The sequence below is a fragment of the Salmo salar genome, chromosome 01, assembly GCF_965601325.2.
Source record: "Salmo salar chromosome 01, fSalSal1, whole genome shotgun sequence".
Classification (NCBI taxonomy): Eukaryota; Metazoa; Chordata; class Actinopteri; order Salmoniformes; family Salmonidae; genus Salmo; species Salmo salar.
In genome coordinates, this window is record NC_138291.1 from 3633850 (window position 1) to 3659836 (window position 25987).

The following is a 25987-nucleotide window of genomic DNA, read 5'->3' on the forward strand; positions in this document are numbered from 1 at the left end:
CACTCACCGAGTCAGCGTATAGGTCGATGTTGTTTTCTGAGGCTGACAGGAACATATTCCAGTCCACAGCAGTGGTCGAGTGTATTACCCCTACGTGTACTACAATCAATATGCTGGTAGAATTTAGGGAGCCTTGTTCTCAAATTTGTTTTGTTAAAATCCCCAGCTAGAACAAATTTAGCCTCAGGATATATGGTTTCCAGTTTACATAGAGTCCAGTGAAGTTCCTTGAGGGCCATGTTAGTGTCTCCTTGAGGTGGAGTGTACACGGCTGTAACGATAACTGACAAGAATTCTCTTGGCAGGTAAAATGGCCGGCATTTGATTGTAATGAATTCTAGGTCGAGTGAGCAAAAGGACTTGAGTTCCTGAATGTTATGATTACACCATGAGTTGTTAATTCCCAGAGAGGTTTTTATCTCTGTCAGAGCGATGCATAGAGAAGCCGGTGGCTGAACCGTTTCCGACAACATATCCCGAGAGAGCCATGTTTCCGTGAAACAGAGTATGTTACAATCTCTGATGTCTCTCTGGAAGGCAACCCTTGCTCGAATTGCGTCTACCTTGTTGTCAAGAGACTGGACATTGGCGAGTAGTATACTCGGGAGCAGTGGGTGATGTGCAGGTCTACGGATCAGGAGGCCGCTCCGTCTGCCCCTTCTGTGGCATCGTTGTTTTGGCTCGCCGGCTGGGATCCGATCCATTGTCCTGGGTGGTGGTCCAAACAGAGGATCCGCTTCTGGAAAGTCGTGTTCCTGGTCGTAATGTTGGTAAGTTGACGTCGCTCTTATATCCAATAGTTCTTTCCGGCTGTATGTTATAACAATTAAGATTTCCTGGGGTAACAATGTAAGAAATAATACATTAAAAACAAACTAAATACTGCATAGTTTCCTAAGGACTCGAAGCGAGGCGACCATCTCTGTCAGCTCCATCTTGAATTGATGTGCTTTTTGCTGCACAAATTAGACATTTAACCCGTGTACGAGTTTAAAGGGCTACGGCACGGACACACCGGTGCCAGCTGAGAGTACTTAGCACCTCTGAACAGACTGCCAGACGTAATTTGCAATCCGAATGCAAACCGATTCTACATGTAGAAATGAGCGAAAATGTTGTCAGTCAGACGCCTACCGGCGGGGGTTTCCGGAAACACTTTTTGCTATCAGCCAATGAGCGGCGAACAAACGCCAGGCTGTCATTCGGTGCGATGTGTTTTCTCTTTTAGTCCTACTCTGTCCTACTTATTCACAGGTGTTGGGAGAGCAACTGGGCCACAGCCAGACAGTGGGTTAAGATCACGTTCAACATACTGCTGCTGGTCCTAAACATGACCTGTGACATTTGCAGTCAGAAGGGTGGATGTCACTCACTGCACTGGCTCAGAGATCAACAATCTTTACTATCTGTCGAATGCATCTATTGAAGTCTGTTGGCTCAAAAAGGTTACAAGACCGGTTACAAGACATCTGATTCAGGAAACATCTGATACAGGATGATAATCTCTCCCACCTGATACTCTGCTAATCTTCTCTCCAAAGCCAGGTCAGACCAGGCGCCTAGTCATGATGCCATAGTAGGGGAGGCCTATTTTTGATCTGCTCATGTGGGGATATACAGTTGAAGTCGGAAGTTTACATACAATTAGGTTGGAGTCATTAAAACTCGTTTTTCAACCACTCCACAAATTTCTTGTTAACAAACTATAGTTTGGGCAAGACGGTTAGGACATCTACTTTGTGCATGACACAAGTAATTTTTCCAACAATTGTTTACAGACAGATTATTTCACTTCTAATTCACTGTATCACAATTCCAGTGGGTCAGAATATTACATACACTAAGTTGACTGTGCCCTTAAAACAGCTTGGAAAATTCCATAAAATTATGTCATGGCTTTAGAAGCTTCTGATAGGCTAATTGACATCATTTGAGCCAATTGGAGGTGTATCTGTGGGTGTATTTCAAGGCCTACCTTCAAACTCAATGCCTCTTTGCTTGACATCATGGGAAAATCGAAAGAAATCAGCCAAGACCTCAGAAACAAAATTGTAGACCTCCACAAGTCTGGTTCATCCTTGGGAGCAATTTCCAAACACCTGAAGGTACCACGTTCATCTGTACAAACAATAGTAAGCAAGTATAAACACCATGGGACCACGCAGCCGTCATACCGCTCAGGAAGGAGACGCGTTCTGTCTCCTAGAGATGAACGTACTGTGGTGCGAAAAGTGCAAATCAATCCCAGAACAACAGCAAAGGACCTTGTGAAGATGCTGGAGGAAACAGGTACAAAAGTATCTATATCCACAGTAAAATGAGTCCTATATCGACATAACCTGAAAGGCCGCTTAGCAAGAAAGAAGCCACTGCTCCAAAACTGCCATAAAAAAGCCAGACTACGGTTTGCAACTGCACATGGGGACAAATATCGTACTTTTTAGAGAAATGTCCTCTGGTCTGATGAAACAAAAATATAACTGTATGGCCATAATGACCATCGTTATGTTTGGAGGAAAAGGGGGGAGGCTTGCAAGCCGAAGAACACAATCCCAACCGTGAAGCACGGGGGTGGCAGCATCATGTTGTGGGGGTGCTTTACTGTAGGAGGGACTGGTGCACTTCACAAAATAGATGGCATCATGAGGAAAGAAAATTATGTGGATATATTGAAGCAACATCTGAAGACATCAGTCAGGAAGTTGAACCTTGGTCGCAAATGGGTCTTCCAAATGGACAATGACCCCAAGCATACTTCCAAAGTTGTGGCAAAATGGCTTAAGGACAACAAAGTCAAGGTATTGGAGTGGCCATCACAAAGCCCTGACCTCAATCCCATAGAAAATGTGTGGGCAGAACTGAAAAAGCATGTGCGAGCAAGGAGGCCTACCAACCTGACTCAGTTACACCAGCTCTGTTAGGACGAATGGGCCAAAATTCACCCAACTTATTGTGGGAAGCTTGTGGAAGGCTACCCGAAACGTTTGACCCAAGTTAAACAATTTAAAGGCAATGCTACCAAATACTAATTGAGTGTATGTAAACTTCTGACCCACTGGGAATGTGACGAAAGAAATAAAAGCTGAAATAAATCATTCTCTCTACTATTATTCTGACATTTCACATTATTAAGATGAAGTGGTGATCCTAACTGACCTAAAACAGGGAATTTTTACTCGGATTAAATGTCAGGAATTGTTAAAAACTGAGTTTAAATGTTTCTGGCTAAGGTGTATGTAAACTTCCGACTTCAACTGTAGCTACCTCCTCTGTATAGCTAGCTACCTCCTCTGTATAGCTAGCTAGCTACCTCTGTATAGCTATATAGCTAGCTAGCTCCTCTATATAGCTACCTCCTCTATATAGCTAGCTACCTCCTCTGTATAGCTAGCTACCTCCTCTGTATAGCTAGCTACCTCCTCTATATAGCTAGCTACCTCCGCTGTATAGCTAGCTACCTCCTCTGTATAGCTAGCTACCTCCTCTGTATAGCTAGCTACCTCCTCTGTATAGCTAGCTACCTCCTCTGTATAGCTATATAGCTAGCTACCTCCTCTGTATAGCTAGCTACCTCTTCTATATAGCTAGCTACCTCCTCTGTATAGCTAGCTACCTTCTCTGTATAGCTAGCTACCTTCTCTATATAGCTAGCTACCTCCTCTGTATAGCTAGCTACCTCCTCTGTATAGCTAGCTACCTCCTCTGTATAGCTAGCTACCTCCTCTGTATAGCTAGCTACCTCCTCTATATAGCTAGCTACCTCCTCTATATAGCTAGCTACCTCCTCTGTATAGCTAGCTACCTCCTCTATATAGCTAGCTACCTCCTCTGTATAGCTAGCTACCTCCTCTGTATAGCTAGCTACCTCCTCTGTATAGCTAGCTACCTCCTCTGTATAGCTAGCTACCTCCTCTGTATTGCTAGCTACCTCCTCTGTATAGCTAGCTACCTCCTCTGTATAGCTAGCTACCTCCTCTGTATAGCTAGCTACTTCCTCTGTATAGCTAGCTACTTCCACTGTATAGCTAGCTACTTCCACTGTATAGCTAGCTACCTCCTCTGTATAGCTAGCTACCTGCTCTGTATAGCTAGCTAGCTACCTCCTCTGTATTGCTAGCTAGCTACCTCCTCTGTATTGCTAGCTAGCTACCTCCTCTGTATAGCTAGCGCTGTGTGATAGACTGTTAGCGTCACCCTCAGTCTGGGATAACAGTGTGGGAGTATTGGTTCTGTGTAACTCTGTGTACTGTTCTCTGGCACCTCTGATGATGTGGGTGGATCTATAGCTGATCTGCAGCGGTGTGGTTCGATGTGGTGGCTAGTAACTCTAACCATAATGAACCATTTTATGTTAACGATACGTCGACCTTGGCTTCCACAACATTCATCCATCCATCCATCCATCCATCCATCCATCTCTCCACTGACTCACCCCTAACCACTCCTACAAGCCTCCTCCCCCCCCTCCTCCATAAACAGAGAAATCACACACCTACACTCGGTAGCCCTCCTCAGTCATCGGTAACATTGTCCGTGTTGTCGCCCCCTCCTCCTCCTCCCCCACCCCCTTCCCCTTTACCTGCCCCACAACAGGACAGGACATTCTTCAAGGGCTTCTTTACAAAAGTAAGTTGTGCCTTGTTGTGTTAGTCTGAGTGCCTCTCTGCCTCTTTCCTTTTAATATAACCCCTCACTCTCTGATCAGGGTCCTGTCTGGGACATCACCTCACCAACAAACTACTACCTGGACACCTGGGTGGGCGGGTCTCTTCACTTCTTCCTCCATCGGACAAGGATTCCGACAGAGACGTGTGTTTGGTGTGTGTGTGTGTGTGGTGTGTGGGTGTGTGTGTGTGTGTGGGTGGGTGTGTGTGTTATTGAACTACTATAGCAGTTGCTTTGTTGTCGTGTCAACTTCCTTAAACCTCTTCCTCCTTCCTGTCTGGGTATTCACACCACCACCTATTCATGACCTCTCTTCCTCCTTCCTGTCTGGGTATTCACAACACCACCTATTCATGACCTCTCTTCCTCCTTCCTGTCTGGGTATTCACACCACCACCTATTCATGACCTCTCTTCCTCCTTCCTGTCTGGGTATTCACAACACCACTTATTCATGACCTCTCTTCCTCCTTCCAGTCTGGGTATTCACACCACCACTTATTCATGACCTCTCTTCCTCCTTCCAGTCTGGGTATTCACACCACCACCTATTCATGACCTCTCTTCCTCCTTCCTGTCTGGGTATTCACACCACCACCTATTCATGACCTCTCTTCCTCCTTCCTGTCTGGGTATTCACACCACCACTTATTCATGACCTCTCTTCCTCCTTCCTGTCTGGGTATTCACACCGCCACCTATTCATGACCTCTCTTCCTCCTTCCTGTCTGGGTATTCACAACACCACCTATTCATGACCTCTCTTCCTCCTTCCTGTCTGGGTATTCACAACACCACCTATTCATGACCTCTCTTCCTCCTTCCTGTCTGGGTATTCACACCACCACTTATTCATGACCTCTCTTCCTCCTTCCTGTCTGGGTATTCACACCACCACCTATTCATGACCTCTCTTCCTCCTTCCTGTCTGGGTATTCACACCACCACCTATTCATGACCTCTCTTCCTCCTTCCTGTCTGGGTATTCACAACACCACCTATTCATGACCTCTCTTCCTCCTTCCTGTCTGGGTATTCACAACACCACCTATTCATGACCTCTCTTCCTCCTTCCTGTCTGGGTATTCACAACACCACCTATTCATGACCTCTCTTCCTCCTTCCTGTCTGGGTACTCACAACACCACCTATTCATGACCTCTCTTCCTCCTTCCTGTCTGGGTATTCACAACACCACCTATTCATGACCTCTCTTCCTCCTTCCTGTCTGGGTACTCACAACACCACCTATTAATGATCTCTCTTCCTCCTTCCAGTCTGGGTACTCACAACACCACCTATTCATGACCTCTCTTCCTCCTTCCTGTCTGGGTACTCACAACACCACCTATTCATGACCTCTCTTCCTCCTTCCTGTCTGGGTACTCACAACACCACCTATTCATGACCTCTCTTCCTCCTTCCTGTCTGGGTATTCACAACACCACCTATTCATGACCACTCTTCCTCCTTCCTGTTTGGGTATTCACAACACCACCTATTCATGACCGCTCTTCCTCCTTCCTGTCTGGGTATTCACACCACCACTTATTCATGACCTCTCTTCCTCCTTCCTGTCTGGGTATTCACAACACCACTTATTCATGACCTCTCTTCCTCCTTCCTGTCTGGGTATTCACACCACCACTTATTCATGACCTCTCTTCCTCCTTCCAGTCTGGGTATTCACAACACCACTTATTCATGACCTCTCTTCCTCCTTCCTGTCTGGGTATTCACACCACCACTTATTCATGACCTCTCTTCCTCCTTCCTGTCTGGGTATTCACACCACCACTTATTCATGACCTCTCTTCCTCCTTCCTGTCTGGGTATTCACACCACCACTTATTCATGACCTCTCTTCCTCCTTCCTGTCTGGGTATTCACACCACCACTTATTCATGACCTCTCTTCCTCCTTCCTGTCTGGGTATTCACACCACCACTTATTCATGACCTCTCTTCCTCCTTCCAGTCTGGGTATTCACACCACCACTTATTCATGACCTCTCTTCCTCCTTCCTGTCTGGGTATTCACAACACCACTTATTCATGACCTCTCTTCCTCCTTCCAGTCTGGGTATTCACACCACCACTTATTCATGACCTCTCTTCCTCCTTCCTGTCTGGGTATTCACACCACCACTTATTCATGACCTCTCTTCCTCCTTCCTGTCTGGGTACTCACAACACCACTTATTCATGACCTCTCTTCCTCCTTCCTGTCTGGGTTTTCACACCACCACTTATTCATGACCTCTCTTCCTCCTTCCTGTCTGGGTACTCACAACACCACTTATTCATGACCTCTCTTCCTCCTTCCTGTCTGGGTATTCACACCACCACTTATTCATGACCTCTCTTCCTCCTTCCTGTCTGGGTATTCACACCACCACTTATTCATGACCTCTCTTCCTCCTTCCTGTCTGGGTACTCACAACACCACTTATTCATGACCTCTCTTCCTCCTTCCTGTCTGGGTACTCACACCACCACTTATTCATGACCTCTCTTACTCCTTCCTGTCTGGGTATTCACACCACCACTTATTCATGACCGCTCTTCCCTCAATGTTCCCTCTTCACACAAATTGTAAATAAACAAGAATTTGACCAATTGGGGGCATTTTGTTTTTTCCCCACAAGGTTAAATTCTGCAGATATGTACAGTTGAAGTCTGAGGTTTACATACACCTTAGCCAAAAACATTTAAACTCAGGATACTGTATAATCATCAGCTGGGGGAGGAAAGGGGAGTGGCTAGTCTCTCTCCCCCATCACTCTCTCTCTCCGTCTCTCTCCCTGTCTCTCTCGCTCTCCCTGTCTCTCTCGCTCTCCCCGTCTCTCTCTCGCCCCCCGTTTCTCTCCCCGTCTCTCTCTCGCCCCCCGTTTCTCTCCCTGTCTCTCTCTCTCTCTCTCTCTCCCCGTCTCTCTCTCTCTCTCCCCCCTCTCTCTCTCTCTCTCCCCCCTCTCTCCCTGTCTCTCTCTCCCCTGTCTCTCACCCTCTCTCTCTCCCTCCGTCTCTCCCCTCTCTCTCTTTCCCCCCCTCTCTCCCTGTCTCTCTCTCCCCCGTCTCTCCCTGTCTCTCTCTCCCCCGTCTCTCCCTGTCTCTCTCTCACCCAGTCTCTCTCTCTCCCCTCTCTCTCCCTGTCTCGCTCTCCCCGTCTCTCTCTCTCCCGTCTCTCACCCAGTCCCACTCTCTCTCCCTCTCTCTCTCCCCGTCTCTCTCTCACCCTGTCTCTCTCTCTCCCCCCTCTCTCCCCCCGTCTCTCCCCCCGTCTCTCTCTCATCTCTCTGTGTTTCTGTCTGAAGGCAGGGAAGAAGGCAGTGAGAGCGGTGCTGTGGGTCTCAGCAGACGGTCTCCGTGTAGTAGATGACAAGACCAAGGTAACGGATCCGTCCAGTCTCCTGCTGAACAGCTGGGTCTCACACACAGACACACACGCACAGACACACACGCGCAGACAGACACACACGCGCAGACAGACACACGCGCGCAGACAGACACACACGCGCAGACAGACACACACGCGCAGACAGACACACACGCGCAGACAGACACACACGCGCAGACAGACACACACGCGCAGACAGACACACACACGCAGACAGACAGGCAGACACACACGCAGACAGACAGACAGACACACACGCAGAAAGACACACGCAGACAGACACACACGCAGACAGACACACACGCAGACAGACACACACGCAGACAGACACACACGCAGACAGACACACACGCAGACAGACAGACAGACACGCAGACAGACACACACGCAGACAGACACACACGCAGACAGACACACACGCAGACAGACACACACGCAGACAGACAGACAGACAGGCAGACAGGCGGACAGACATACAGTTGAAGTCGGACGTTTACATACACCTTAGTCAAATACATTTAAACTCAGTTTTTCACAATTCCTGACATTTAATCCTAGTAAAAATTCCCTGTCTTAGGTCAGTTAGGATCACTACTTTATTTTAAGAATGTGAAATGTCAGAATAATAGTAGAGAGAATGATTTATTTCAGCTTTTATTTCTTTCATCACATTCCCAGTGGGTCAGAAGTTTACATACACTCAATTAGTATTTGGTAGCATTGCCTTTAAATTGTTTAACTTGGGTCAAACGTTTCGGGTAGCCTTCCACAAGCTTCCCACAATAAGTTGGGTGAATTTTGGCCCATTCCTCCTGACAGAGCTGGTGTAACTGAGTCAGGTTTGTAGGCCTCCTTGCTCGCACACGCTTTTTCAGTCCTGCCCACACATTTTCTATGGGATTGAGGTCAGGGCTTTGTGATGGCCACTCCAATACCTTGACTTGGTTGTCCTTAAGTCATTTTGCCACAACTTTGGAAGTATGCTTGGGGTCATTGTCCATTTGGAAGACCCATTTGTGACCAAGCTTTAACTTCCTGACTGATGTCTTGAGATGTTGCTTCAATATATCCACATCATTTTCTTTCCTCATGATGCCATCTACTTTGAAGTGCACCAGTCCCTCCTGCAGCAAAGCACCCCCACAACATGATGCCGCCACCCCCGTGCTTCACGGTTGGGATGGTGTTCTTCGGCTTGCAAGCCTCCCCCCTTTTCCTCCAAACATAACGATGGTCATTATGGCCAAACAGTTCTATTTTTGTTTCATCAGACCAGAGGACATTTCTCTAAAAAGTACGATCTTTGTCCCCATGTGCAGTTGCAAACCGTAGTCTGGCTTTTTTATGGCGGTTTTGGAGCAGTGGCTTCTTCCTTGCTGAGAGGCCTTTCAGGTTATGTCAATATAGGACTTGTTTTACTGTGGATATAGATACTTTTGTACCTGTTTCCTCCAGCATCTTCACAAGGTCATTTGCTGTTGTTCTGGGATTGATTTGCACTTTTCGCACCACAGTACGTTCATCTCTAGGAGACAGAACGCGTCTCCTTCCTGAGCGGTATGACGGCTGCGTGGTCTCATGGTGTTTATACTTGCGTACTATTGTTTGTACAGATGAACGAGGTACCTTCAGGTGTTTGGAAATTGCTCCCAAGGATGAACCAGACTTGTGGAGGTCTACAATTTTGTTTCTGAGGTCTTGGCTGATTTCTTTTGATTTTCCCATGATGTCAAGCAAAGAGGCACTGAGTTTGAAGGTAGGCCTTGAAATACACCCACAGGTACACCTCCAATTGACTCAAATGATGTCAATTAGCCTATCAGAAGCTTTTAAAGCCATGACGTCATTTTCTGGTATCTTCCAAGCTGTTTAAAGGCACAGTCAACTTAGTGTATGTAAACTTCTGACCCACTGGAATTATGATCCAGTGAATTATAAGTGAAATAATCTGTCTGTAAACAGTTGTTGGAAAAATGACTTGTGTCATGCACAAAGTAGATGTCCTAACCGACTTGCCCAAACTATAGTTTGTTAACAAGAAATTTGTGGAGTGGTTGAAAAACGAGTTTTAATGACTCCAACCTAAGTATATGTAAACTTCTGTATTCAACTGTACACCCTACGCACACACACAGAAACACACACACAGAAACACACACAGATTGACACAGAATGTTTAACCTCAGCCAGGGGAAATGTTAATCCTCAGCCAGGGGAAATGTTAATCCTCAGCCAGGGGAAATGTTAAACCTCAGCCAGGGGAAATATTAATCCTCAGCCAGGGGAAATGTTAATCCTCAGCCAGGGGAAATGTTAATCCTCAGCCAGGGGAAATGTTAATCCTCAGCCAGGGGAAATGTTAATCCTCAGCCAGGGGAAATGTTAAACCTCAGCCAGGGGAAATGTTAAACCTCAGCCAGGGGAAATGTTAATCCTCAGCCAGGGGAAATGTTAATCCTCAGCCAGGGGAAATGTTAATCCTCAGCCAGGGGAAATGTTAATCCTCAGCCAGGGGAAATGTTAATCCTCAGCCAGGGGAAATGTTAATCCTCAGCCAGGGGAAATGTTAAACCTCAGCCAGGGGAAATGTTAAACCTCAGCCAGGGGAAATATCAAACCTCAGCTTCTGGCAGTTTATCCTCAAAAGAGGAAACTCTTACACACCGCTGACTTGGCACAAGTTTCACTTTTTTAATGAACTAGTTAAGGTTTTGGTCTAGGGACAGTTTTGTCAAACAATGGCTCCTGTTTTATACCCTGGTTACAGTTCACCTGATATAGAGACTCCTTCATGAAACATCAATAAAACAGGTCCGTATTAAACGGTGGCTTCTGCTGCCCCCTACTGGAGGGAGTCTTTATTACAGCATCATCTCTCGTTGACAAGACTACCTACCAAATTTCCAAGATGTTATGCTCTGGGTTAACCCGAGATGATCTATCCTAAACATTATGCGTGGGTTTACATGCCGTGATTGTAAGATCACATATTCTGTTTAAGATGCAGGGAAACTTTTCTCTGTTCGACATGGAAAGTCATGGAATGTTTTCATGTGTCAGAGAGTAGGAAACTCTTAGCTTAAAAGTAATGTTGTAATATTGACAGTGGGGGGATAATGTCTCTCCCGTGTAGGATATCGTCGTAAAGTTAACATTGTGATAATGTTGTAATGTTTCTCTTCTGTAAGACACTGAAGCAATGCTAAAACAACAGTCGGTGTAATATGATAATGTTGTAATGATAATGTCTCTGTAGGACCTGATCCTAGACCAGACAATAGAGAAAGTATCGTTCTGCGCTCCAGACAGGAACTTTGAGAGAGCGTTCTCTTACATCTGTAGAGATGGAACTACGAGACGATGGATCTGTCACTGCTTCATGGCTATCAAGGACTCGGTAAGACCCTAACCTGTTACCCTACCCCCTAACCCAGACTCTAACCCCTACCCCCTAACCCAGACTCTAACCCCTACCCCCTAACCCAGACTCTAACCCCTAACCCAGACTCTAACCCCTAACCCAGACTCTAACCCCTAACCTGTTACCCTACCCCCTAACCCAGACTCTAACCCCTAACCCAGACTCTAACCCCTAACCCAGACTCTAACCCCTAACCTGTTACCCTAACCCCTAAACCAGACTCTAACCCCTACCCCCTAACCCAGACCCTAACCCCTAAACCAGACTCTAACCCCTACCCCCTAACCCAGACCCTAACCCCTAAACCAGACTCTAACCCCTAACCTGTTACCCTAACCCCTAAACCAGACCCTAACCCAGACCCTAACCCCTAAACCAGACCCTAACCCAGACTCTAACCCCTAACCCAGACTCTAACCCCTAACCCAGACTCTAACCCCTAACCTGTTACCCTAACCCCTAAACCAGACCCTAACCCCTAAACCAGACCCTAACCCCTACCCCCTAACCCCTAAACCAGACCCTAACCCCTAACCCAGACTCTACCCCCTACCCCCTAAACCAGACTCTAACCCCTACCTCCTAACCCAGACTCTAACCCCTACCTCCTAAACCAGACTCTAACCCCTAACCCAGACCCTAACCCCCTAACCCAGACTCTAACCCCTACCCCCTAACCCAGACTCTAACCCCTACCTCCTAACCCAGACTCTAACCCCTACCCCCTACCCCCTAACCCAGACCCTAACCCCTACCTCCTAACCCAGACTCTAACCCCTACCCCCTAACCCCTACCTCCTAACCCAGACTCTAACCCCTACCTCCTAAACCAGACTCTAACCCCTACCCCCTAACCCCTAAACCAGACCCTAACCCCTAACCCCTACCCCCTAACCCAGACCCTAACCCCTAAACCAGACCCTAACCCCTAACCCCTACCCCCTAAACCAGACCCTAACCCCTAAACCAGACCCTAACCCCTACCCCCTAACCCCTAACCCAGACTCTAACCCCTAACCCAGACTCTAACCCCTACCCCCTAACCCAGACTCTATCCCCTAACCCCTAAACCAGACTCTAACCCCTAACCCAGACTCTAACCCCTACCCCCTAACCCAGACTCTATCCCCTAACCCCTAACCCCTAAACCAGACTCTAACCCCTAAACCAGACTCTAACCCCTACCCCCTAACCCCTAACCCAGACTCTAACCCCTAACCCAGACTCTAACCCCTACCCCCTAACCCAGACTCTAACCCCTAACCCCTAAACCAGACTCTAACCCCTAAACCAGACTCTAACCCCTAACCCCTAAACCAGACTCTAACCCCTACCCCCTAACCCAGACTCTACCCCCTAACCCCTAAACCAGACTCTAACCCCTACCCCCTAACCCCTAAACCAGACCCTAACCCCTACCCCCTAACCCCTAAACCAGACCCTAACCCCTACCCCCTAACCCCTAAACCAGACCCTAACCCCTAAACCAGACCCTAACCCCTAACCCAGACTCTAACCCCTAACCCAGACTCTAACCCCTACCCCCTAACCCCTAACCCAGACTCTAACCCCTACCCCCTAACCCAGACTCTAACCCCTACCCCCTAACCCCTAAACCAGACTCTAACCCCTAACCCCTAAACCAGACCCTAACCCCTACCCCCTAACCCCTAAACCAGACCCTAACCTGTTACACTAACCCCAAAACCGTTACCCTAACCCCTGAACCGGTTACCCTAACCGTTACCCTAACCGCTGAACCGTTACCCTAACCGTTACCCTAACCCCTGAACCGTTACCCTAACCGTTACCCAAACCGCTGAACCGTTACCCTAACCCCTGAACCGTTACCCTAACCCCTGAACCGTTACCCTAACCGTTACCCTAACCGCTGAACCGTTACCCTAACCGCTGAACCGTTACCCTAACCCCTGAACCGTTACCCTAACCGCTGAACCGTTACCCTAACCGCTGAACCGTTACCCTAACCGTTACCCTAACCGCTGAACCGTTACCCTAACCGCTGAACCGTTACCCTAACCGTTACCCTAACCCCTGAACCGTTACCCTAACCGTTACCCTAACCCCTGAACCGTTACCCTAACCCCTGAACCGTTACCCTAACCGTTACCCTAACCCCTGAACCGTTACCCTAACCCCTGAACCGTTACCCTAACCCCTGAACCGTTACCCTAACCGTTACCCTAACCGCTGAACCGTTACCCCGCTGGGCCAATTGTGCGCCGCCCAATGGGACTCCCAATCACGGCCGGTTGTGATACAGCCTGGAATCGAACCAGGGTCTGTAGTGAGTCCTCTAGCACTAAGATGCAGTGCCTTAGACCGACCGCTGTACCACTCGGGAACCCGGGTTAATAAGGAAGACCTTAAGTTAGTCTCACTAGTGAATTGATTAACGCCTCAGCATTGTGGCAGGTGGCGCTGTGAATCATAAACGTAAATAACGCAAGGAGAGTCTCTTGTTGCAGAAAACCAAGCAAGTTCACCTTTCGTATCCCTCGTGTCATGACTGAAGTGTAGACAATTCCAAAATGTTTGCATAGTCAACTTACAGAGACAGCTCTGACACACACACTTCTCCCACCAGACATGCCACCAGGGGTCTTTTCACAGTCCCCAAATCCAGAACAAATTACAGAGAGCGTACAGTATTATATAGAGCCGTTATTGCATGGAACTTCCTTCCATCTCATATTGCTGAAATAAACAGCAAACCTGGTTTAAAAAAAACAGATGAAGCAACACCTCACGGCACCACGCCTCTCCCCTATTGGACCCAGATAGTTTGTGTGTATGTATTGATATGTAGGCTACGTGTGATGTTTTTAAATGTATGTAGTATTGTCCTTGAGATGTTCTTGCCTATTAATGTTCTGTATTGTCACGTTTCATGTTTTGTGTGGAGCCCAGGAAGAGTATCCCGCTGCTTTTGAAACAGCTAATACCAAATACTATTACTGAAGTGTTGTCTCAGGGAGAATGGCTGTTATTAACGTGTTATTGATCACTTCTGAGCCACGCGGTGGGCTGTGTTATTAAGGGAGAGGAGTCTGAGCCACGTGGTGGGCTGTGTTATTAAGGGAGAGGAGTCTGAGCCACTCGGTGGGCTGTGTTATTAAGGGAGAGCAGTCTGAGCCACGTGGTGGGCTGTGTTATTAAGGGAGAGGAGTCTGAGCCACTCGGTGGGCTGTGTTATTAAGGGAGAGGAGTCTGAGCCACGCGGTGGGCTGTGTTATTAAGGGAGAGGAGTCTGAGCCACGTGGTGGGCTGTGTTATTAAGGGAGAGGAGTCTGAGCCACTCGGTGGGCTGTGTTATTAAGGGAGAGGAGTCTGAGCCACGCAGTGGGCTGTGTTATTAAGGGAGAGGAGTCTGAGCCACTCGGTGGGCTGTGTTATTAAGGGAGAGGAGTCTGAGCCACTCGGTGGGCTGTGTTATTAAGGGAGAGGAGTCTGAGCCACTCGGTGGGCTGTGTTATTAAGGGAGAGGAGTCTGAGCCACGTGGTGGGCTGTGTTATTAAGGGAGAGGAGTCTGAGCCACGTGGTGGGCTGTGTTATTAAGGGAGAGGAGTCTGAGCCACTCGGTGGGCTGTGTTATTAAGGGAGAGGAGTCTGAGCCACTCGGTGGGCTGTGTTATTAAGGGAGAGGAGTCTGAGCCACTCGGTGGGCTGTGTTATTAAGGTAGAGGAGTCTGAGCCACGTGGTGGGCTGTGTTATTAAGGGAGAGGAGTCTGAGCCACGTGGTGGGCTGTGTTATTAAGGGAGAGGAGTCTGAGCCACTCGGTGGGCTGTGTTATTAAGGGAGAGGAGTCTGAGCCACTCGGTGGGCTGTGTTATTAAGGGAGAGGAGTCTGAGCCACGCGGTGGGCTGTGTTATTAAGGGAGAGGAGTCTGAGCCACGCGGTGGGCTGTGTTATTAAGGGAGAGGAGTCTGAGCCACGCGGTGGGCTGTGTTATTAAGGGAGAGGAGTCTGAGCCACGCGGTGGGCTGTGTTTATTAAGGGAGAGGAGTCTGAGCCACGTGGTGGGCTGTGTTATTAAGGGAGAGGAGTCTGAGCCACTCGGTGGGCTGTGTTTATTAAGGGAGAGGAGTCTGAGCCACTCGGTGGGCTGTGTTGTTAAGGGAGAGGAGTCTGAGCCACGCGGTGGGCTGTGTTATTAAGGGAGAGGAGTCTGAGCCACGCGGTGGGCTGTGTTATTAAGGGAGAGGAGTCTGAGCCACTCGGTGGGCTGTGTTATTAAGGGAGAGGAGTCTGAGCCACTCGGTGGGCTGTGTTATTAATCTGTTTTGTGGCGTTAACGTGTTATTAATGTGGTGTTAAGGGCGAGCGTCTGAGCCACTCGGTGGGCTGTGTTTATTAAGGGAGAGGAGTCTGAGCCACTCGGTGGGCTGTGTTGTTAAGGGAGAGGAGTCTGAGCCACGCGGTGGGCTGTGTTATTAAGGGAGAGGAGTCTGAGCCACGCGGTGGGCTGTGTTATTAAGGGAGAGGAGTCTGAGCCACGTGGTGGGCTGTGTTATTAAGGGAGAGGAGTCTGAGCCACGCGGTGGGCTGTGTTATTAAGGGAGAGGAGTCTGAGCCACTCGGTGGGCTGTGTTATTAAGGGAGAGGAGTCTGAGCCACTCGGTGGGCTGTGTTTATTAAGGGAGAGGAGTCTGAGCCACGTGGTGGGCTGTGTTATTAAGGGAGAGGAGTCTGAGCCACTCGGTGGGCTGTGTTATTAAGGGAGAGGAGTCTGAGCCACGCGGTGGGCTGTGTTATTAAGGGAGAGGAGTCTGAGCCACTCGGTGGGCTGTGTTATTAATCTGTTTTGTGGCGTTAACGTGTTATTAATGTGGTGTTAAGGGCGAGCGTCTGAGCCACTCGGTGGGCTGTGCCTTCGCTGCCTGTCTGGAGAGGAAACAGAGGAGAGAGAAGGAGTGCGGTGTCACGGCAACCTTCGACTCCAACAGAACCACCTTCACCAGGGAGGGCTCGTTCCGAGTTACCACGGCGACGGAAGCCGCGGAGCGAGAGGAGGTCATGAGGCAGTTACAGGACAAGAAAGGTGTGTGTGTGTGTGTGTCCCGTTCTTTACATGACGTATCTATCTGGTAGCCTACCGTCCCCTGATGTTTACCCTTTCCTACAGCAGAAGGCGATGTCAGACCCTCCATCGCTCTCTCCTCGGGCCCCAGTGAGGGTGTGGTGAACCAGGCTGTGGCCCCTCTACCAGGGCCCCCGTCCCCCTCCTCCTCCTCTCCTCCTCTGGGTCCCCAGGTTATCCCCCGCAGACACGCTCCAGTGGAGGTCCTGGCAAGACAGGGTTCCTTCAGAGGGTTCCCTGCCCTCAACAACAACTCCTCTCCCTTCAAACGGCAGCTGTCCCTCAGGATGAACGATCTGTCCTCCACCCTGCAGAGGAATTCTGACTTCCCCATGAATAATACAGGTCAGTCTGTAACTAGTCTGACTTCCTCCAGGAATAATACAGGTCAGTCTGTAACTAGTCTGACTTCCTCCAGGAATAATACAGGTCAGTCTGTAACTAGTCTGACTTCCTCCAGGAATAATACAGGTCAGTCTGTAACTAGTCTGACTTCCCCATGAACAATACAGGTCAGTCTGTAACTAGTCTGACTTCCCCATGAATAACACAGGTCAGTCTGTAACTAGTCTGACTTCTTTAATACAGGTCAGTCTGTAACTAGTCTGACTTCCCCATGAACAATACAGGTCAGTCTGTAACTAGTCTGACTTCCCCCAGGAACAATACAGGTCAGTCTGTAACTAGTCTGACTTCCCCATGAATAACACAGGTCAGTCTGTAACTAGTCTGACTTCCCCATGAACAATACAGGTCAGTCTGTAACTAGTCTGACTTCCCCCATGAACAATACAGGTCAGTCTGTAACGAGTCTGACTTCCCCATGAACAATACAGGTCAGTCTGTAACTAGTCTGACTTCTTCAACACAGGTCAGTCTGTAACTAGTCTGACTTCCCCCATGAATAACACAGGTCAGTCTGTAACGAGTCTGACTTCCCCCAGGAACAATACAGGTCAGTCTGTAACTAGTCTGACTTCTGCATGAATAACACAGGTCAGTCTGTAACTAGTCTGACTTCTTTAATACAGGTCAGTCTGTAACTAGTCTGACTTCCCCATGAATAATACAGGTCAGTCTGTAACTAGTCTGACTTCCTCCAGGAACAATACAGGTCAGTCTGTAACTAGTCTGACTTCCCCCAGGAATAACACAGGTCAGTCTGTAACTAGTCTGACTTCCTCCAGGAATAACACAGGTCAGTCTGTAACTAGTCTGACTTCCTCCAGGAACAATACAGGTCAGTCTGTAACTAGTCTGACTTCTTTAATACAGGTCAGTCTGTAACTAGTCTGACTTCCCCCATGAACAATACAGGTCAGTCTGTAACTAGTCTGACTTCTTTAATACAGGTCAGTCTGTAACTAGTCTGACTTCTTTAATACAGGTCAGTCTGTAACTAGTCTGACTTCCCCATGAACAATACAGGTCAGTCTGTAACACACTCCCTATTACACTCTTACAATAGCAGCCATCACTTTGTAACCATGTATGAAACAATCTTCGGCATCAGTGGCTTGCTATGTGAGCTTTGGTTTTCAGAATGTATTTGTCCATAATGTATCTGTCCAACACAACACTATTGTCCATAATGTATCTGTCCAATACAACACTATTGTCCATAATGTATCTGTCCAATACAACACTATTGTCCATAATGTATCTGTCCAATTCAACACTATTGTCCATAATGTATCTGTCCAATACAACACTATTGTCCATAATGTATCTGTCCAATACAACACTATTGTCCATAATGTATCTGTCCAATACGACAGAAATCTGTCTTCTGCTCCGTTCTCAGTAGCCCCAGACAGCACACATCATAAACAGTGGGGGGTTTTTCTGTGAAGGGCGCCTCATGGCTGAATGTCTGAAAAATACACACGTCCTTTTCTCATTCCTCCAGTCCCAGAGGGAGAGGGAGAGGGGGACAGCATCAGCTCGTTGTGTACCCAGATCGCCTCAGCCTTCAGTGGGCCTCCTGAAGACCCCTTCTCCCAGGCCCCCATGCCCCGACCAACCTCCTCTCCACAGTCGCCTGTAGCAGCGCCCCCCCCGGGGGCTCAGCCAGGTAACTGCACTCCACTGCAACACAGACTGAGACAGCCGACACACACTATAACACAAAGTTCACATGCACTTTGAATAACACATTATGAAGTGTTTATGATGCTTCAGTTGTTCATTTCATACTTATTCATTATCTAATATTACCACGTCTATATACAACATGGTGTCTGTATGTATCTAATATTACCATGTCTATATACAACATGGTGTCTGTATGTATCTAATATTACCATGTCTATATACAACATGGTGTCTGTATGTATCTAATATTACCATGTCTATATACAACATGGTGTCTGTATGTATCTAATATTACCATGTCTATATACAACATAGTGTCTGTATGTATCTAATATTACCACGTCTATATACAACATGGTGTCTGTATGTATCTAATATTACCATGTCTATATACAACATGGTGTCTGTATGTATCTAATATTACCACGTCTATATACATCATGGTGTCTGTATGTATCTAATATTACCATGTCTATATACAACATGGTGTCTGTATGTATCTAATATTACCACGTCTATATACAACATGGTGTCTGTATGTATCTAATATTACCATGTCTATATACAACATGGTGTCTGTATGTATCTAATATTACCATGTCTATATACAACATGGTGTCTGTATGTATCTAATATTACCATGTCTATATACAACATGGTGTCTGTATGTATCTAATATTACCATGTCTATATACAACATGGTGTCTGTATGTATCTAATATTACCATGTCTATATACAACATGGTGTCTGTATGTATCTAATATTACCATGTCTATATACAACATGGTGTCTGTATGTATCTAATGTTACCACGTCTATATACAACATGGTGTCTGTATGTATCTAATATTACCACGTCTATATACAACATGGTGTCTGTATGTATCTAATATTACCACGTCTATATACAACATGGTGTCTGTATGTATCTAATATTACCATGTCTATATACAACATGGTGTCTGTATGTATCTAATATTACCATGTCTATATACAACATGGTGTCTGTATGTATCTAATATTACCACGTCTATATACAACATGGTGTCTGTATGTATCTAATATTACCATGTCTATATACAACATGGTGTCTGTATGTATCTAATATTACCACGTCTATATACAACATGGTGTCTGTATGTATCTAATATTACCATGTCTATATACAACATGGTGTCTGTATGTATCTAATATTACCATGTCTATATACAACATGGTGTCTGTATGTATCTAATATTACCATGTCTATATACAACATGGTGTCTGTATGTATCTAATATTACCATGTCTATATACAACATGGTGTCTGTATGTATCTAATATTACCATGTCTATATACAACATGGTGTCTGTATGTATCTAATATTACCATGTCTATATACAACATGGTGTCTGTATGTATCTAATATTACCATGTCTATATACAACATGGTGTCTGTATGTATCTAATATTACCATGTCTATATACAACATGGTGTCTGTATGTATCTAATATTACCATGTCTATATACAACATGGTGTCTGTATGTATCTAATATTACCACGTCTATATACAACATGGTGTCTGTATGTATCTAATATTACCATGTCTATATACAACATGGTGTCTGTATGTATCTAATATTACCATGTCTATATACAACATGGTGTCTGTATGTATCTAATATTACCACGTCTATATGACAACATGGCTGTCTGTATGTATCTAATATTACCATGTCTATTATACAACATGGTGTCTGTATGTATCTAATATTACCATGTCTATATACAACATGGTGTCTGTATGTATCTAATATTACCATGTCTATATACAACATGGTGTCTGTATGTATCTAATATTACCATGTCTAATATAACTAAACATGGTGTCTGTATGTATCTAATATTACCACGTCTATATACAACATGGTGTCTGTATGTATCTAATGTTACCACGTCTATATACAACATGGTGTCTGTATGTATCTAATATTACCATGTCTATATACAACATGGTGTCTGTATGTATCTAATATTACCATGTCTATATACAACATGGTGTCTGTATGTATCTAATATTACCACGTCTATATACAACATGGTGTCTGTATGTATCTAATATTACCATGTCTATATACAACATGGTGTCTGTATGTATCTAATATTACCATGTCTATATACAACATGGTGTCTGTATGTATCTAATATTACCATGTCTATATACAACATGGTGTCTGTATGTATGTAATATTACCATGTCTATATACAACATGGTGTCTGTATGTATCTAATATTACCATGTCTATATACAACATGGTGTCTGTATGTATCTAATATTACCATGTCTATATACAACATGGTGTCTGTATGTATCTAATATTACCATGTCTATATACAACATGGTGTCTGTATGTATCTAATATTACCATGTCTATATACAACATGGTGTCTGTATGTATCTAATATTACCATGTCTATATACAACATGGTGTCTGTATGTATCTAATATTACCATGTCTATATACAACATGGTGTCTGTATGTATCTAATATTACCACGTCTATATACAACATGGTGTCTGTATGTATCTAATATTACCATGTCTATATACAACATGGTGTCTGTATGTATCTAATATTACCACGTCTATATACAACATGGTGTCTGTATGTATCTAATGTTACCATGTCTATATACAACATGGTGTCTGAACTACTAGAACTTCCTGTCTTACCTCCTTCTCCTGCTTTATCTAACGCTCCAGCACTGCCTCCTCCACTTCCTGCCCGAGACACTAACCCCTGGGCCAAGACACCTGGCCACGCAGGGCACCATACCCCCCCGACTTCCTCCTCCGCACAACCAGGTAACGACCAGACCAGAACACAGACAGGCTGGTTCTGTTTCTATGGACCGAGACACCAGAACACAGACAGGCTGGTTCTGTTTCTATGGACCGAGACACCAGACCAGAACACAGACATGCTGGTTCTGTTTCTATGGACTGAGACACCAGACCAGAACACAGACAGGCTGGTTCTGTTTCTATGGACCGAGACACCAGACCAGAACACAGACAGGCTGGTTCTGTTTCTATGGACTGAGACACCAGACCAGAACACAGACAGGCTGGTTCTGTTTCTATGGACCGAGACACCAGACCAGAACACAGACAGGCTGGTTCTGTTTCTATGGACTGAGACACCAGACCAGAACACAGACAGGCTGGTTCTGTTTCTATGGACTGACACACCAGACCAGAACACAGACAGGCTGGTTCTGTTTCTATGGACTGAAACACCAGACCAGAACACAGACAGGCTGGTTCTGTTTCTATGGACTGAGACACCAGACCAGAACACAGACAGGCTGGTTCTGTTTCTATGGACTGAGACACCAGACCAGAACACAGACAGGCTGGTTCTGTTTCTATGGACTGAAACACCAGACCAGAACACAGACAGGCTGGTTCTGTTTCTATGGACTGAGACACCAGACCAGAACACAGACAGGCTGGTTCTGTTTCTATGGACTGAGACACCAGACCAGAACACAGACAGGCTGGTTCTGTTTCTATGGACTGAGACACCAGACCAGAACACAGACAGGCTGGTTCTGTTTCTATGGACTGAGACACCAGAACACTAAACTGATTCCACAGCGAGTCTGACGTGGGAAGAGTGCTTTGCAAGTTAACAATGTCATGACTGTCATCAATCAATCAAATCTATTGATAATGCTCTTTCTACACCATCTGTTATTGTACAATTTTAAGATACTTTCAGGTACAAATCAATTATTATGAATTACTTCGAAACGTCTATTAAACATTCCATGATGTATTTTCTACCAGGAGGTGATTGGACGACCCCAGTGATTGTAGCTCCTCCCTCCGCCACATCGTCTCCTTCTCACCACTCCCACCGCCGCACGCCGTCGGAGGCTGACCGCTGGCTCGAGGAGGTCGCCAAGTCTGTCCGCGCTCCGCAACTCGTCTCCACACCCCCATCCCAACCGTTCCTCACCCCCAACCCCCCATCCCAACCGTTCCTCACCCCCAACCCCCCAGCCTTCTCCACACCCCCATCCCAACCGTTCCTCACCCCCAACCCCCCAGCCTTCCCCAAGCCTTCCACCCAGGCCTTCCCTACCTCACTACCCCCTTCCCAGGCGTTTGCTGTACCCACCCTCCCAACCCAGGCAGTTGCCCCTGTGGCCTTCATGTCCTCCATGCCCCCAGCGATTCCCATGCTGCCCCCTCGCCAGCCTGCCTACCAGGCCCCAGCCTCCTACCCCATGTCCAACGGGCTGCCCTATGCCCATCCCACTGTGCCCGTGATGGGCATCACACCCTCTCAGATGTTGGCCAATGTGTTTGGTTCAGCCACTCAGCCCCAGGCGTACCCCACGCCCCAGCCCCAGGCGTACCCCACTCCCCAGCCCCAGGCGTACCCCACGCCCCAGCCCCAGGCGTACCCCACCCCCCAGCCCCAGGCGTACCCCACTCCCCAGCCCCAGGCGTACCCCACGCCCCAGCCCCAGGCGTACCCCACCCCCCAGCCCCAGGCGTACCCCACTCCCCAGCCCCAGGCGTACCCCACGCCCCAGCCCCAGGCGTACCCCACCCCCCAGCCCCAGGCGTACCCCACGCCCCAGCCCCAGGCGTACCCCACTCCCCAGCCCCAGGCGTACCCCACGCCCCAGCCCCAGGCGTACCCCACGCCCCAGTATGACCCTGCTCAGCACACTGTGGGTATCTCCTTCAGCAACCCCCACCAGCAGCCCCTTCCCTTCCAGGCACCCAATGGGAGTGTAGCCTTCAACGGGGGTGGGGCCGACAGCTGGGCCCCTCCCTCCCTGCCCCCTCAGTCCTCCCCGGCCCCTCCCCTGCCCCCGCAACCCCTGGCGACGGCCGATCCCTTCGAGGCCAAGTGGGCCGCCCTGGAGAGCCACTCCCGCCAGCGAACCACGCCGTCGCCCACTAACCCCTTCTCCTCCGAGCTGCACAAGACCTTTGAGATCCAACTCTAGAGACTGAGAAGCTGGGACCTGGGACTGAGGAGGAGGAGGAGGTGGACCTGGGACTGAGGAGGAGGAGGTGGTGGTGATGGGGATACTTTTTTAAATGAATTTGCAGGTTGGTGAGAGACTGAAGAGGAGCAGACTAGCCTTTCTCTCAGTCTCTACATCCGCCTGGATTGGCTTAGTGGAGGACCTGAGTGGAGAGGCAATGGATGGGTGGGTGGCGCTATCAGCAGGGATGAAGGATGGAAACAGTGGGACGGGAAAGAGACATGGAGGTATGGAGGTGCTGCTGCTTACCATTTTAACTTGTATTGTGGGTTTAATTGTGTTGTTGCTTTGGATGACGTGGAAGTGGACATGATGACCCTGTGGAGTGGTGGATCTGAGACCGCACAGCCCCGAGCCCCGACCCGAGCCCTCCCAGCTCTCGAGACACACTCAAACAACTTTACCAGGGGTTGCTGCCCCTTCCTCCCTCTCCTGGTCCAGCTCACAGCGCCCCCAGGTGGCTGGAGTATGATTTGCTCTCCCGGCCATCTGTCAGGCAGAAAGACTGCAGCACTGAAAGAGTACTGAGCTTCCAGACCAGAGGTTCTCATCTAAAACTTTTTAAAAAATCCGAAAAAGTTGAGAGAATGCCAAAATCTTTATTTTTATGCATTAAGGTATATTTTAAAATAGCTTTGGGAATCTAACAGAGGAGTTGTAATGTAATCTTTGCCAGAGGCTAGCTAGCTACAGAATGAGTGGATGTGCAACATGTATACAAGAAATGATCATATATTATAAATCTATATCTACTAAGAATATATTAGTGTACACAGCTCACGGCAGTTGATTTCTATGATGATGATGATGATGATAGAGAGAGAGAGAGAGAGAGAGAGAGAGAGAGAGAGAGAGAGAGAGAGAGAGAGAGAGAGAGAGAGAGAGAGAGAGAGAGAGAGAGAGAGAGAGAGAGAGAGAGAGAGAGAGAGAGAGAGAGAGAGAGAGAGGAGAGAGAGAGAGAGAGAGAGAGAGAGAGAGAGAGAGAGAGAGAGAGAGAGAGAGAGAGAGAGAGAGAGAGAGAGAGAGAGAGAGAGAGAGAGCGCGCTTTGTGTTGAAGGGACAGTTGTTTTCTATTTTTTAATGAATTCTGTCATATTTGCTGTTTTTGGTTGGTTTTCATCCTGTGATTGGATGTTCATCTCACTGTAAATAGTAAATCATCATCAATGCACCAACAATCAATGTGGATCCAGCGGGCAGCAGTGTGGCGGTAGTATGGGGTACCCCGGGGTGTATTCATTAAGAACCAAACGGGGGAGGGTCCTACTTGGAAATTTTCCAATAGAAACTCTTGTTTCCATTGCAAAACGTTTTGCTACGGTGTGCGACTAATGAATACATCCCAGGCTGCCTCTGCTACCACTGATCTGCTCTCTCAAGTCTCCTTACTATGACAGTACTAGTCTAGCACTCGATAGTACTAGTAATTAGTACTCATCTGGTACTATTCGTTAGTACTCGTTAGTACTTAACTACAATTGACTTCCATCTTCATTGTCATTCTTTTAATTTTTTTTTGTGGTAATGTTTGTACTTTTGTTGTCGTTGTATTTTAACACTATGGACAGTGTCATCTCCCCAATTTTATTTATCCTTCAATGATATTATTTTTAAATAAAAATGATTGATTTACCATATTATTTGCACAAGCACTATAGTACAGTAGTTTTATCATTTGATGACTTTAGTGAATGATGGTCATCAGTACATGGCTGTGGGTAATGTATGTTTTTGCTTACCGTAACTGATATCTGTGGCTAGGGTTGCAGAATTCCAGTAACTTTTCAAAAATTCCCAGGATTCCTGGAAAACCTGGGAATTTTGGTAGAGTTAGCGGAAACGTGCAACCCTATCGGTGTCAGAAGGACAGGGTGGGCTTGACCTCTTTAACCTGACGGGTGGTCCTGACCTCTTTAACCTGACGGTGGGCTTGACCTCTTTAACCTGACGGTGGTCCTGACCTCTTTAATGTGACGGTGGGCTTGACCTCTTTAATCTGACGGTGGGCTTGACCTCTTTAACGTGACGGTGGGCTTGACCTCTTTAACCTGACGGTGGTCCTGACCTCTTTAATGTGACGGTGGGCCTGACCTCTTTAATCTGACGGTGGGCCTGACCTCTTTAACCTGACGGTGGGCTTGACCTCTTTAACCTGACGGTGGGCTTGACCTCTTTAACCTGACGGTGGTCCTGACCTCTTTAATGTGACGGTGGGCTTGACCTCTTTAATCTGACGGTGGGCTTGACCTCT

General features: G+C 47.2%; 1 protein-coding gene across 4 annotated transcripts in view; it reads left to right on the top strand.

Annotated features, from left to right (window-relative positions):
• Positions 1-25373, top strand: part of LOC106594790 (protein numb homolog) — a 114062-nt gene extending 88689 nt beyond the window's left edge. The window contains exons 4-11 of one of the 4 annotated variants that reach the window (XM_082958315.1): positions 4594-4626; positions 7978-8052; positions 11317-11457; positions 16346-16547; positions 16635-16931; positions 18496-18660; positions 21428-21529; positions 22517-25373. In XM_082958315.1, the coding sequence (XP_082814441.1) occupies positions 4594-4626; positions 7978-8052; positions 11317-11457; positions 16346-16547; positions 16635-16931; positions 18496-18660; positions 21428-21529; positions 22517-23694 (2193 nt within the window). In that variant the 3' untranslated portion in view covers positions 23695-25373. Of the gene's footprint in view, positions 1-4593; positions 4627-7977; positions 8053-11316; positions 11458-16345; positions 16548-16631; positions 16932-18495; positions 18661-21427; positions 21530-22516 lie in introns of all 4 variants that reach the window. The other 3 variants (XM_082958295.1, XM_082958346.1, XM_082958351.1) reach the window with 3 other exon arrangements.
• Positions 25374-25987: the final 614 nt, after the last annotated feature.